Source organism: Sebastes fasciatus, chromosome 9 (genome assembly GCF_043250625.1).
Source record: "Sebastes fasciatus isolate fSebFas1 chromosome 9, fSebFas1.pri, whole genome shotgun sequence".
Classification (NCBI taxonomy): Eukaryota; Metazoa; Chordata; class Actinopteri; order Perciformes; family Sebastidae; genus Sebastes; species Sebastes fasciatus.
Genome location: NC_133803.1, coordinates 24,001,220 through 24,014,922, shown reverse-complemented (window position 1 = coordinate 24,014,922; position 13,703 = coordinate 24,001,220). Strand labels below are relative to the sequence as shown.

The window sequence follows — 13,703 nt, the reverse complement described above, 5'->3', positions numbered from 1 at the left end:
ATGCCTGTCACGCAGTGCACTCAGGTGGGTTAATGAAATCCTCCCGGGCCGCTGAGCAGGGCAAAGGTCACAGAGGTTCCACCTCCTGAGGGAGGCACACCTAGACACTAACCCACAAACAGCCCACCTGTCTCCTAACAGAAGAGTGAAGGCAGACACATGTTCACAAGCCCGATGCCAACTCTAAATCCCTGGCAATCATTTCAATTTTCCTTCCTTTCAGGCAGCATATTCTTACATCTTACCACCTTTCCACTTAAACAGGCTAAACAGCCTCTCTGCAAGCCAGAGCGTAATGTAAAATATTACATTTCAATGCGTTTAATACTTAAAATTCCTCCCTGACTTGATGTAGAATATTTATGATAGTAAAACACATTGCATTTCCAGACTATCAAGAGGAGCCGCAGGCAAATGTGCCCAAGAAGTGGCCTGTTTGGGGAATATTTTATCTCTACATGGTAGCTCCTTAAATGGATTTATGACTCATAAAAACAATCTACTGGAAACGCCGCGCATATAAATGCCACAGCGCGTTACCTCGTTGGCTTCAGAGAGGAACTGCATCACAAAACAAGAAGAGAAGTGGGCTTGCGGTTACCTGGGGAGATGGGTCAATAAATGTCAGCATGGCATCATTAGCCCCGTCACTTAATGATGCAGCCGACTAGAAGCGCCACACTGATGTGCCGCACTCACGTGGCCATGTGGAAACAATGCTAGAACTAGACAAAAGCCGGCGAATATCATCGTGACCGTTGGCGCTGTCACAGGCAGTTAGGGGAAAGCGGAGATGGAGCTTGGCAAACGTGACTTCGGGAGTGTTTTTCCCTCTCCACTGTGGGAGGAACAGGAGACAACATATTTCTTTATTTTGGATCCATATGCTGCCAAGCACTCATAGTGCCATTCACAAGGGGAAGTATGTGTGTGTGTGTTTGTGTGTGTGTGTTTCAGTTAGTGCGCCGCTCCGAGCCCTGACGTCCAGCCGATGGGTTTATTTGACTCTCCCACGCTATATGGGGGATGTTTCTGTTGCTATCAGCGAGGTGAAGTGCGGTAATATGAGCAGAGGCGGAGGGAAGTTAGATGTGTCCTCTTTTTAAGAGCTCCCTGTCAGGGGGTTGACATTATAGATTTCCTGGGAGAGGACGAATCTCACTATATACCTAGACGTAGAGGAAATACCTTCACAATATAATGTATATTGTGAAGGTATTTCCTCTACGTCTAGGTACGTCCTGCATGAAAGAGTATTCAATTATAGTGTTTCCTCAAATACTTCATGCCTATTTCATTTCTTTGGTGGTAACATACTCAATGAAAACCTGTTTGGTTCGTAGTGCCATCTAGTGCTTGCCCCATATCTACCTACATACTTTTCTGTCTGGATCGTGACACAAACCTGAATGAGGTGTCTGGTCTCCACAGCAACAGGTCTCCCCTCTCTCATGCTGTCAGTGAACCAGCTGATGTGCAACACATGCACATGGCTGGGTAGATTCTTCGGGCCACACTCCTTTAGCCACTTCCACAGGGACGAAGCCTGGCTGTCCTCCGACACCACATGAGTGACCTCATCGCTGTAGAGAGAGAAGACAAAAAGCTGTTCAGTGTTCACTTTATGGTTTTATTCCGTTCTGTCAAAGCTCAAGGAGAGTGGTGAGCATTATTTTGTCTAAAACTGACGAATTTTCAAGTTCCCGTTCAAGTTTCAAGCATCTGTATCGAACTATAAAACAAAGAATCTCTGTCTGTGTGTTATACGCATATCTCGAGAACCACTCATCTGATCAACTTCACACTTGGCGGGTGTATTGCTGGGGACCCAAGGGAGTGCAATTTCGAATGTGGGGCAATTTGGCCAGATGGTGGCGCTATAACAATGAACTTTACGTTTTGGCCTGTAAATTTTGAACCTTAAGTCTCAGAAACAATATTTTCCGTCATTTGGAATTTTGTCCAAATCTAAGTCTTTGTTTCCTTCATTCTGGTGGCTTTTAAAGAATGAAAATAACAAAATAATAAGTACACTGCAGCCTACTTTTAATTTTACTTTTAATTATCAGGAAAGAAAAGTGAATAATTATCCCCTTTGGCATGAACTTGTGTGAATCTCTGTTATAAACTAGGCTAATATTGATCAGTTTTAATTCATTCATTTTTTGCCTGTGTGAGTATTTCTTTATCTTAGTGCTCTCCATTTCTCTTTCCTTCTCTCATTCACTGAAAGTCCTTTCAGACAAAATGCGACAACGGCACCACTGTGCTCTGAAACCCATTATTTCCAATGGCTTGCGCTACGCCACGACGGCTTTGCTGTGACGCCGAGAGCAGCCCTCCTCCGCCAGGAAAAGACATTTATTGTAGCTCTATTGCCGTGTGGGTGGAAACAGTAGGGCTTATGGCTTATACGCAGTACAGTGCCAGAAATAGATTGAGATAATGAAAATGAAAAAAAAAAAAAGGTTTGAAAATTGCCATAAATTGTGAGAAATATTGTGACCCTGGGAGGAGAGGGCAATGAAAAACGGGAGTCTCCCGAGAAAATCTAGAGGGTTGGCAAGTAGGTGGTACAGAACATCTCTGGACTAAGCCGGAACAAGTTACTTTTTTGGATTGTTGATGTTCATACAGTTTTGCTATAGCTGGCCCTCAAAGTTAGCTCAAATGTTCTGGACGGGGTTTATATTACAAAAATTGTCATATCTCCTGAATGCTTTGTGCTATTGCGACCACATTTGGTGGACATGTGTAGATATGATGTTTAAGTGACCATGACAAATTTGGTGCTATTTGGCCAATAGATGGTGCTGTAGCGGCATCATCTAACTATAAAGGAATCATTATCTGTCTGTCTGTCTGTCTGTGTATGTATGACTGTCCTTCGCATTGCTCAAGAACCGTTCATCCAATCAACTTCACACTTGGCGGGTACAAGCAGCCATACCACGGTTCTGGACGCTGCAAGCAGAATGCTGCAATTGTCCCGTTCCAGACGGGAACGTGCTCGAAACGGGCACTACACTAATCTAATTAAATTTCTCTTAACGCACCAAACAAGATGACAGAAGCCTTGGTGCCGGGTTTATGGATTAGGATTCCCAGGATGCCTTGAGTTGTTTGATTGAAAGATTTTCTTCACTGCTTGATTTAACAAAAAGAACTTTCCTGTCTTTGTCTCAGCAGCCTTCAGAGAGTCCAGAGGTTCAAGTGAGGCTTTTGAAATGCAGCTCAGATCTCAGTACCACGGTCTTACTCGTGCTGTTTGGGGATCAACACTGGGTGAAGAACAATCAGCACAGACCCACAGTGCCTCCCTCCAATGTTTGATAGCTGAACTCATTCAACCGGTGCCTCCTCCAGCTCCGCCGAGACTTCCTCAACAGACTTTTTATCACTGCCTCCTCCCCCCTGCTTCCTTCCACTGAGTCCAACTACCGTACCTAATCAGGGCGCCCAGCCGTGCATAATTACCCTCCGCACACTCCTCCTCTTCCTCTATCCTGGCGTGGGTAAATCACTGGAAAGACTCTTTAAGAGATGTCCCAGCAGAGCTCAGGCTGAGGCCTAATTGGCCAAATCACTGGCGAAACTAATCCTCTATCTGCTCGGCATACCAGTCCGACCACCGATTGTTCATGTTTAAAAAAAAATCCTTCCCAGCACAAAGATATGAACCAACAGCCTCTCAAACAGACACTTCACACTGTTTTATCGCGCAGTTTGCACTTGTTTTAATTTGCCTGTATTCATTTCTTCACTTTGTTGTACAGCTCTTTGAACTACACCCCTGTATAAAAGGTGATATATAAATCAAGTGTATTATTACACTTTGTATTATTATTATTATTACATTTCAGGTATCCAAGGGACTATTAACTCCACTGCAGTTGTCTAACTACAGTAATAGAGATCTAGCTCTTGGTGCTGACTTAACTCTAAAATCACAAGAGGTTGAGTTGCTATATGTTGGAACAAGATTAAGATCATAGAATAAAATACTCTCTCCTCGCGCCGTGTTTACCTAGATATAATCCAGCCCCTGGATCTGGATCATTATCTTGTGCGTAGCTGCACAGAATGTAAAACGGCAGATTGACATGCAAATGAGCGAGAATACAAGCCCAGCACCAGATTGTTCTTCCCAGAATCAGTGGGACTCTGAGCCCAGACACAAGGACAGGCTAAAGTCAATGGGCTTTGATAGGGAGAACTGTCTCTCTCGAGTCGTCTCATGTCAGCAGCTACCCTGCGATTGCTTCCAGTGAAAACCAACAGGCAGATCAAAGACGCAGTATGTCCATGACTGATTTTTACACCATGGTGAGGCTTCATCTGTTTGCCTTTTTTTACAGCTGCTCCCATGAGACATCTTCACAGAGAGATGCATGATCATTGTAGATAGAGTAAATTAATCATAATAAATAAATAGCTAAATTAAATTACATTAAATTATCTTAAACTCATTCAAGAGGAGCTGCTTTCCATGCCAATTCCATTCCATCAACCAAGATGTCACATCACAGATGAACATGAGGAAGTGGCTAGGGATGCACCGATTTATCGGTCAAACTTTAGTATCGGACGATTTTCGCCTCGTTGACTGCAAAAGGCATTTCGGTAAATAAGATGACATTCACCGATGGCAGTGGCCGATGTTTATGTGTTGTGTTGCATTCATTTTGTGCTAAATGTTGTTTAGTAAACAATTAATATTTTCAGGTGATTAAACACTAATGAAAACATAGTAATGATTATTATATTCCATTTCTGCTAATAGATCCCCCGAAATGTTACGCACTGTTCCTTTAAACTGAACTATAATTGTTAAATCATACTTTTTACTTACGTAAGCAAATCAGCACGAAGATATTGAAAACCTATCAGTATTGTGTCATTTAAACAGTAATTCATCGACGGTCCCTTTAGTCGGAGATGAGCTGACAGCCCTCCTACTGCCAACCCGGCGGGGTGAAACTGGGTAAGAAGACGCCTGTCATATCCAACTTAAAACTAACTTCACCGCAGTCATTCGTAAAAGAGCATTCATTGCAGCTCATCAATCAACCGGGACAAACATGTCGATATTTGGATCCATGTTCATGTGACTTGAAATAAGGCCAAGGGGAGTCTGGTGTGTGTGTGTCTGTGTGTTTGTGTGTGTGTGTGTGTGTGTGTGTGTGTGTGTGTGTGTGTGTGTGTGTGTGTGTGTGTGTGTGTGTGCGTGTGTGTGTTTGTGTGTGTGTGTGTGTGTGTGTGTGTGTACCAGCACAATCCTCTATGCACAGAGGAATGCACACAGCGTGTCTGACCATATGCTCAAGGAAGTGTGCCTATAACTTGTGTAAGACTAGACTAGAGATATGGGAGGTGTTGCCATCAAACTGCAGCTGATATCAGTTTTGTCGGCTTGCAGAATTAATGTCAGTTTGAGGCAGGCACGCTCTACTTCCTGTCGTTGGTTTCAAACAATTGTATCAAGCCAAGTGTAACCGTAGGAGCGCTCAAGCTGTGTTTCTGGGAATGCTGCCATGGCCAAGCTGGCGCACGGCTGGCAGGCGCACTTAGACACACATTTAAACACTCACACACACACACACACACACACACACACACACGCATTGGTTATACTATACCCGTGAGGACCCTTTATTAACCTAAATCACGTGCTAAATTCAACCTTTTCTTTTTAACCTTAAAGGAACATAAATTTGAAAAAAAACTGCCCTTAATGTGAATTTCTAAAAGTCAAATTGATCCATGCACCGACAGAAGGAATACACACACCTGCTCACCAGAGGAGCTCAAAGTCTGAGTGTTGAGCTGCCCAGCCACGAAAAACAAAGATGACTTTTAAAAACGGGAGGCTCCATCAACAGTATCACGAGCCTCAAAGGAACCGGACTCTGAAGCGTTAAAAGATGCTTTCAATCAAAGATGGATAAAAGGAAGAAGGCATGCTGCTTCCATAATTACCGCACAATAGATGATTCACCATCACGAGGATCAAGCTCACAAAACATCTCCCCCCTTAAGTGCGACTTCACAAAAAACTTTTTGCCCAACTCATTAAAAAAAAGTTTGTGTGTGCTCTGTTACCTTTCTTTCAATGTGTTCAGCTACAAGATGTAGCTGGTAAAGCCAATTTCTTCCCCTTCCTAAACGTATTTATGTAGGAGCTGTGAATTATGGCTCAGGGGGGAAATCCACTAAGGTGTAGCGGAGACAGAATGGATGCCCTAACCCCTCCTAATGAAGTATTCATGAGACAATAGTGGCTCTCTAATTAGCTAATTGGACCTGAACTTCTTTAAAAAGGCATATGTTTTTCAGAATATCTCAATGGAGAAATGCTCTTTTCAATAATGTCCTGACCTTTTTTTTTCTTCCAGAAACAGCCTGATCTCTTTACTGTTAACATCTGGGTTATAGGTAGGGGTGTAAATCACTAGTTTCATCACGATATATTATATTGATACAATATTTGCTGATATAAGTCTGCCACAATACGATTTTGATTTGATTCAATTCAGGGGCCTGCGATCAATATGAGACGATATCATATGGCCATTTAACACAATCAGTTACATTTATATCAACTCACAGAAAATAAAAGAAAATATGATTTGACAATCTTATTACTGAGCTCTTCCAGACATTTAAATGAAAAACAATCTATTCTTCTTAATAAAAAGAGTAAATAAAAAAGTGAGAATTTCAAAATAAAGGTGTTTCTCAAAGATGATTATATTTATAGATTAGTGCTGTCAAAGTTAACGCGATAATAACATGTTAACACAAATTTGTTTTAACGGCACTAATTTCTTTAACACATGAAAGCAACTTGCACTTTTTAGGTTGTAGGGGGCTCAGTTTTAAAGCTAGAGTGAACATACTGGTATCATATGAAACTAGAAAACCTAAGAAATCCATTGGTATCAACCATTTTAAAAGGGGTCCCTTGACCTCTGACATAAAGACATGTTAATGTAAATGGGTCCTATGGGTACTCACGAGTCTCCCCTTTACAGACATGCCCACTTTATGATAATCACATGCAGTTTGGGGCAAGATATCATCAAGTCAGCACACTGACACACTGACAGCTGTTGTTGCCTGTTGGGCTGCAGTTTGCCATGTTATGATTTGAGCATATTTGTATACTAAATGCAGTACATGTGAGGGTTTCTGGACAATATTTGTCATTGTTTTGTGTTGTTAATTGATTTCCAATAATAAATATATACATACATTTGCATAAAGCAAGCATATTTGCCCACTCCCATGTTGATAAGAGTATTAAATACTAGACAAATCTCCCTTTACGGTACATTTTAAACATATAAAAAATTTGCGATTAATCGTGAATACCTATGGACAATCATGCGATTAATCGCAAAAGATTCTGCACAGACATTCGTTACATTATTTACATAATTTTAACTGCTTCTACAGACTTTCAATTCATGTTTATTTAAGCATGAAAATAAGTCTTAATTTTGCATTCATTGGCCCGACTGCTTGACAGGATAACCATGCTCAAACAGGCCTTTAATTAGTCTTGTGAACTAAGTTACAATAAAGGCCTTGAAAGCCGACCACAAGGTCAAATCATTCTGGCTGGTACCTTCACAAAAAACACAGAAAATACTCCAACATCCCTCTCAGCTCTACATTAGCGTGTCCTCTTGAGGTTCACATTCAGAAAAGCTTTTAGGCACCGAGCCCTGCTCAGTCATTGAACGACAAAATGGCAAGCTTTTTTCCAACCTGAGGACGTCTTCCACAATAAAGCCCTTTGACGTGGCCAGCTGGGTCAGAAAGCTTCTCCTGCTGCGGCCCATTTTCCTCTCCACCAGGTACAGCCTGACATCCTCAAACTTCACCTCTTCACGCCTGGGAACGCCGGCTTCTGCTGCTCTCAACCTTTTCCTCGCACGAGGCACAGCGGGACCGTGGAACATCTCTTCTGAGGTGAGCTATAGCCAAAGTATTTCTGCACCTCTAGGAATCTGTGCTTTTTTCTGAGCTGTTTTGTTGTTGTTGTGTGCCACTTAACTTCCATCCAGGAAAAAACACCCACTTTGGTAAAGCCACAGTTGTTTATTTCACAGTTTTTTTTATTTGCCCAACTGTGGGACGGTGCGTCAGTTAGACCAGGGTTGGTGAGAGTTGGCAGACAGGAAAAGCCTCTGGCAACAGGTGTTGAGGATTTGGTGTTTACCAAAAAACACCTGCCAAGATCGAATGATTGAGGATGGGGGAAAGGAAGATAAAAACACCCTGTTGGCATGGGATTATTCACTTCCAGTAAAAGTTGTTCTGCAAACACACGTTTGGAGGAAGTAAACAGATGCAGTTGCTTCTTAAAAAGTGGCTCAAAAGTTTTCATGCAGTTGTAACTCAACTCTCTTGGCTGGAGTAAAGCTTCACTCCTGGGAGATGCCTGAATTCTGGTCACCTCACAAACCCCTCACAGCTGTCCTGCCATGTCCGGTTCGTCTCGCCACTCTCCGGCTCATTATGTCCGGACCAAGTCTGCGCCATCTGCTCCGCCGCTTTAATTAGCTTACTGCCTAAAATGAGAGCCTTTGTGGGCATTTCCCCTGAGATCCCACAAGCTCGTACACGGCCTCTGCACACGCAGGTACTGTATATGCAGGCCATTGATGATTAGGAACATTTATCCGGGGAAAAGAGCTGGATGTGCTGAAAATGGATTTAATCTTTTTATCTATTCCTTTTCTTTCCAAAGAGGTAATTACAGTATGAGCCGTTGCCTCGTGTTGTTTTGATTTCTCTGCTACAGCGGTCAACACTGTGAATGGAAAGGTTTAAATGTCACTCCGCTGTAATTATCTACAATAATGCGTCTGCTTCAGTAGACCAAATAGGAATGATTTGTTGATTTAGGCAAAGGGGAAAAAAATCATTACGGCCTTGTTTCTACTCTAATTATAAAGCCTCTGTTCATTTCTCCACTTTAATAAGCACACCTTGACTCTGTCAGCCAGACAGAATTTATTACACTGCTCTCATTAGTGTGGAGTTCTGAGGGTTAACGGGTGTCACAGGGCAGACGTGACTAATTGTTTGACTATTTACCCCCCCAATCGCTCAGCTGTATACGAGGGTGCTGGCCCCTATTCAAACTGAGACAGATGAAATTCTACCATCACTTAGACAAATGGCTCTTAAACTGCCAGCAGCAATCACTGCAAAGAGCAATGAACCCAATTTCTCATCGAACTTTCATCAGTAGCTCTGTGGATGCATGGTAAAATTGTACGATAATTGTTTAAAATCATCGTAGGCCTACAGGGTTGTGAGCCAAACTCAAATGTTGTTCAAACCCACAAGACTTTATTTTACCCGTACTACTTCCCAAAAACATTAGATATGATATTAAATTTGGTGGAAATGTGTATAAAACGATGCTAAAGACATCCAGTGGTGGATTTACTGTACAATTTTGAATATTTGAATATTTCCATTTTATGCTACTTTATACTGATTCTCCACTCATTTGAAGAAACAGTGTGTAACAATTAGGGGGATCTATTAGCAGAAATGGAATATAATATTAATAAGTATGTTTTCTTTTGTGTATAATCACCAGAAAAATAAGAAACGTTGTGTTTTCTTTACCTTAGAATGAGCTGTTTATATCTAAATAGGGAGCGGGTCCTCTTCACGGAGCCGGCCACCACAGTAGCCCAGACGTTTTTGCGTCGGCCATCGTAGTTCTTCTACACGTTTGGCACACAGGAGAAGTTTCAATTGGCTGCAATCTGCAACCTCACTGCTAGATGCTGCCAGATCCCGCACACTGTTCCTTTATGACAGGAATATTGTACTTTTTACTCCACTACAGTTACTAGTTACATTTCAGATTAAAAGTTTTATACAATGATGATTTAAAAAACTAAAACTTCATAATTAGTCTATAGAATAAACTACTCAACACTGAATAGAGCATCTAAAAATAGCTCAACCTCAACCAGCTGCAACATTAAAATGCTCTACATTATTCTGTTAGCAATAATCACCCGGTAATATATCATATAACACTCTGCATGAGTGGGCTGCTTCTACCTGTGATACTTTAAGTACATTTTGATGATAATACTTCTATAATTTGAATGCTGGACTTTTAGTTGTAAAGGAGTAATGTAATTGCTACTTTTACCCAGGTAAAGAGTCTAAATACTTCTTCCACCACTGAAGACATCTAAAGAGTATTTCCATTTGATGGAGTGGTGCACCCATAAAAACATTAAGCAAACATCATATAGCCTACTTTCAGAGGTGGAAGAACAAGTCAAGTTATTTATTCAAGTAAAAGTAGCAACACCATACTTTTAAAATACTCAAACACATTCATAATTTTAGTACAGATGCATTACTCCATCCATCCATCCATCCATCCATTATCTGTAACCGCTTATCCAATTCAGGGTTGCAGGGGTACTGGAGCCGATCCCAGCTGACATTGGGCAAAGGCGACAGATGTATTACTATACAACAAAATAAAGTATTAATAGTTAAGGTATACATTATGCAAAATGGTCCATCAGTACTTGAGTACCAGTACTAGTATTTGAGAAAATGCACTTTATTTTCCACCACTGTATACCTTCATTGAAAACCTGGAACAGGCTGCAGAATATGTACTGTACTATAGTATGTGTGATACTGTCAGACAGCGTGGAACAAGATCATTTTAACAACCTGGAAGCCATAATAATGTGTCGGACCCCTTGGAGGCAGCAGAACAAGCTGAAAACAAAGCATCTGATGTGTATCGACTTATAACATTGATATGGCTAACATGTTAGCACAGAGTTGCATTTTCAAACACATCCAGCAGACGCGGATCATCAACAGTATTCATTTGGAGTCGTGTTTCTGGCAACTTGACAAATGCAAGTTTTAAACTCACTCTCCTTTTAGCGTTCCACCAACACCTGAGACAAACATCTGCTAAATACCCCACTTAGCTCACTAGTTGCTAACTTTGTCTGTCTGCGGTTTGGTCCTGGGAGGGTAATGTTAACGTAGCGTACAGTCAGTTTATTAGAGCTTTGTTGCTGCTGCTGGAGGCGTGGTTGGTGAGAACAAAATCATAAAACAATTAAGACACTAAAATTCTCGGGATGGGAGCTGCAGAGTGGTTTGTCACTACAAACACACCTTTCATTTTACAGGTAGCCACTTAATTCCATTGTTAATATAAATATTGATTAGTGCAGCTTTAAAGCTACTTAAGGCAAAAATAAATGTAAAAACTGGATGGTTAGGGTTAAAATGTCAACTCATCTATCGATTTATCTAGACAGATAAAATAATACCAGATCCATTAGGCCTTCTGCATTAAATGTTTTCAAATCAATACCCACCAGAGCATCAAAAAGGGAGAAACAACACAGCCTCGAAGGTGGGTCTTATTATCCAGTTTTCTAGCTGAAGAGTTGCTGTTTTGTATCATCAATATTTCAGGTTGAGAATGCTTCCTAACAAAGTAAAAGGCTGTACTGGAGAAATTGCCCGCTAACAAAACAAAGAGATATAAAAAGAAGTAATGGTTTCCTTTTGTTTTATTGGAATTTACTTCTTCATTAATTTGCATGTGTTAAGGAAGTGTACGGCTGTGTTTGAAAGTCGTATTCATTATCTAGCAAGGATTCAATTTGCTGTTGGGTAATGAGAGGTTCAAACACATGCACACTATTACTGGAAATAATTGGAAAAATGTAGGAAATAAAGTAATTACAATCTTCCATCTAAAAAAAAAAAGGACGATTCTGTGGTTTAAGATTTTACACAAACACTGTTTCAGACCACAAAGGCTCCTATTCATCATTATCGTCCTCGGATCCTGCCTTAACAAAATAGTTTTTGGGGAAATGTGCTTATTTGCTTTCTTTCCAAGAGTTAAATGAGAAGATTGATACCACTCTCATGTTTGGTTGCATTATGTATGAAGTTTTAGAGCCAGGAGATGATTAGCTTACCTCTAACGTTCACCGATTTGAGTTCCCAGCTCCCAGCAGCCACTGTTAAAAAAAAGAAACAACATATTATTCCCTGTAAAATCACAACTTTTTGTTTTAACGTAGGTAATAAAGATCCATGTTTATTAGTGGGCTTTAGAGTAGCTGGCTTTCAGGCTTGTCAGGCTTGTGATAACAGCCAGATTATTCCACATCTGCATTTATGTCAAAGGACGTAAAGGTCATCTCTTGTGGACAAACAGTGCATGCTCTGTCTAGTGGCAAATCCGTTGTTGCTTTTTTCGATTACAGTGTTTACATTTTTGAAAATCTATACTGTGTCAATGTACAATACATTGACACAGTGATTGTATAGTGGGTTTATATTCATGTAAATAAAATAAATGAAACAAAACCAGAAACTGTCCGTCTCTTAAATTTAAGGGGAGAAAATACAGAAAATATAAACAAATCTATTTTACAAATGTATTTCGTCGTACCTATTGTTGCCGCCGTGATTCAATGGTGTTGTCTTGTTATGTGTTGGATGCTGCTATTTGACCCTGTCTTGGCTAGGTCTCACTTGTAAAAGAGGTTTTAATCTCAATGTGACTTCCTAGTTAAATAAAGGTTTTATATATATAAAATATACATACATATATAAAAAAAAAATTATATATATACATATATATACAGATATATATACTGTATATAGCAGCCACTGTTAAAAAAAGAACTGCTAAATGAATCCTCCAACCTGCTTGAGGATTTTTCATAATCCTTTGCTATGACTACTCAATGCAGGTACCAATTTTACAGCAGTAGGTGAAGTAGTTGTCACCGGTAACAACATTTGTTGTTCAAATACATGTTAGAATAGCCACATGTCCAGTGTTTGTGCTAAGCTAAGCTATCTTGCTGCTAGCAGTAGCTTCATACTTACCATGCAAACATGAGATTTGTATCAATTTTTTCATTTAAAGGGACTGTTTGTAATGCTTGTTAACAGCGACACCTGTGGCCGTTAAGTCAACGAAAGTCAGCGTCAGGTTCACGCTTGTGCTCGCTCTACATAGACATGAACGAGCATCGCTCAAAACAGTGAGGCGACACACGTCAGCTAAAAACACAATATCACTCTATATTTCAGCTGCTCGGCAGTAATATTAGCTGACCAGACGGAGGTCTCTCAATGAATCACTGCTGATCCTAGTGTTGGCTTTTCCTGCCTGCCTCAGCCCCTGTTCCCTCCGGCCGCGGTCGAGATTCTGAGGCAGTTTTGGATCGGAGTTTTGGTCGGAGACGATAACGTTTCTCGCTGCGGAGCCCCGTCACTTCACAAGACACGGGAAACCTCTGTTGGTCTTAGAGAAGCTGCAGCATATATTTCTGCACAAACGTCCACTGTACATTCACTAGATATTCTCAGAGCTACAAAGTCTTCTGCAGTGTGTAGTGTGCGCGCATGCACGTGAGAGTGGAGCGAAATAGCGATAACGAGCGCGGTGTGTGAGTAAAGGCAGGCAGGCAGAAGAGCAGAATACAACAGAGACTCCGGCCCTGGAGATCAAAGCTACGGTCTCCCCCGCGTCCTCCGACCGCGGCCAACACTGTTTAGCAAGACGGGCTTCACTAGATATAACTTTGTGGTTTTGGTGCTTCCATGTAGTTTATGTTGGAGTCTTGTCTGAACAGCGTAGCCACACG

General features: G+C 41.1%; 1 protein-coding gene across 3 annotated transcripts in view; it reads right to left on the bottom strand.

The window, feature by feature from the left end:
- The window catches only part of dntt (deoxynucleotidyltransferase, terminal), a 90,399-nt gene extending 82,382 nt beyond the window's left edge, over nucleotides 1-8,017 (bottom strand). For all 3 annotated transcript variants that reach the window (XR_012595297.1, XM_074646858.1, XM_074646859.1), the window contains exons 1-2: nucleotides 7,774-8,017; nucleotides 1,406-1,583 (exon numbers count right to left, since the gene is read on the bottom strand). Coding sequence is in view for 2 of the 3 variants with exons in the window: in XM_074646858.1 (XP_074502959.1) it covers nucleotides 1,406-1,583; nucleotides 7,774-7,967 (372 nt within the window). In the remaining variant the exon portion in view is untranslated. The remainder of the gene's footprint in view (nucleotides 1-1,405; nucleotides 1,584-7,773) is intronic.
- Between the last annotated feature and the right edge of the window lie 5,686 nt (nucleotides 8,018-13,703).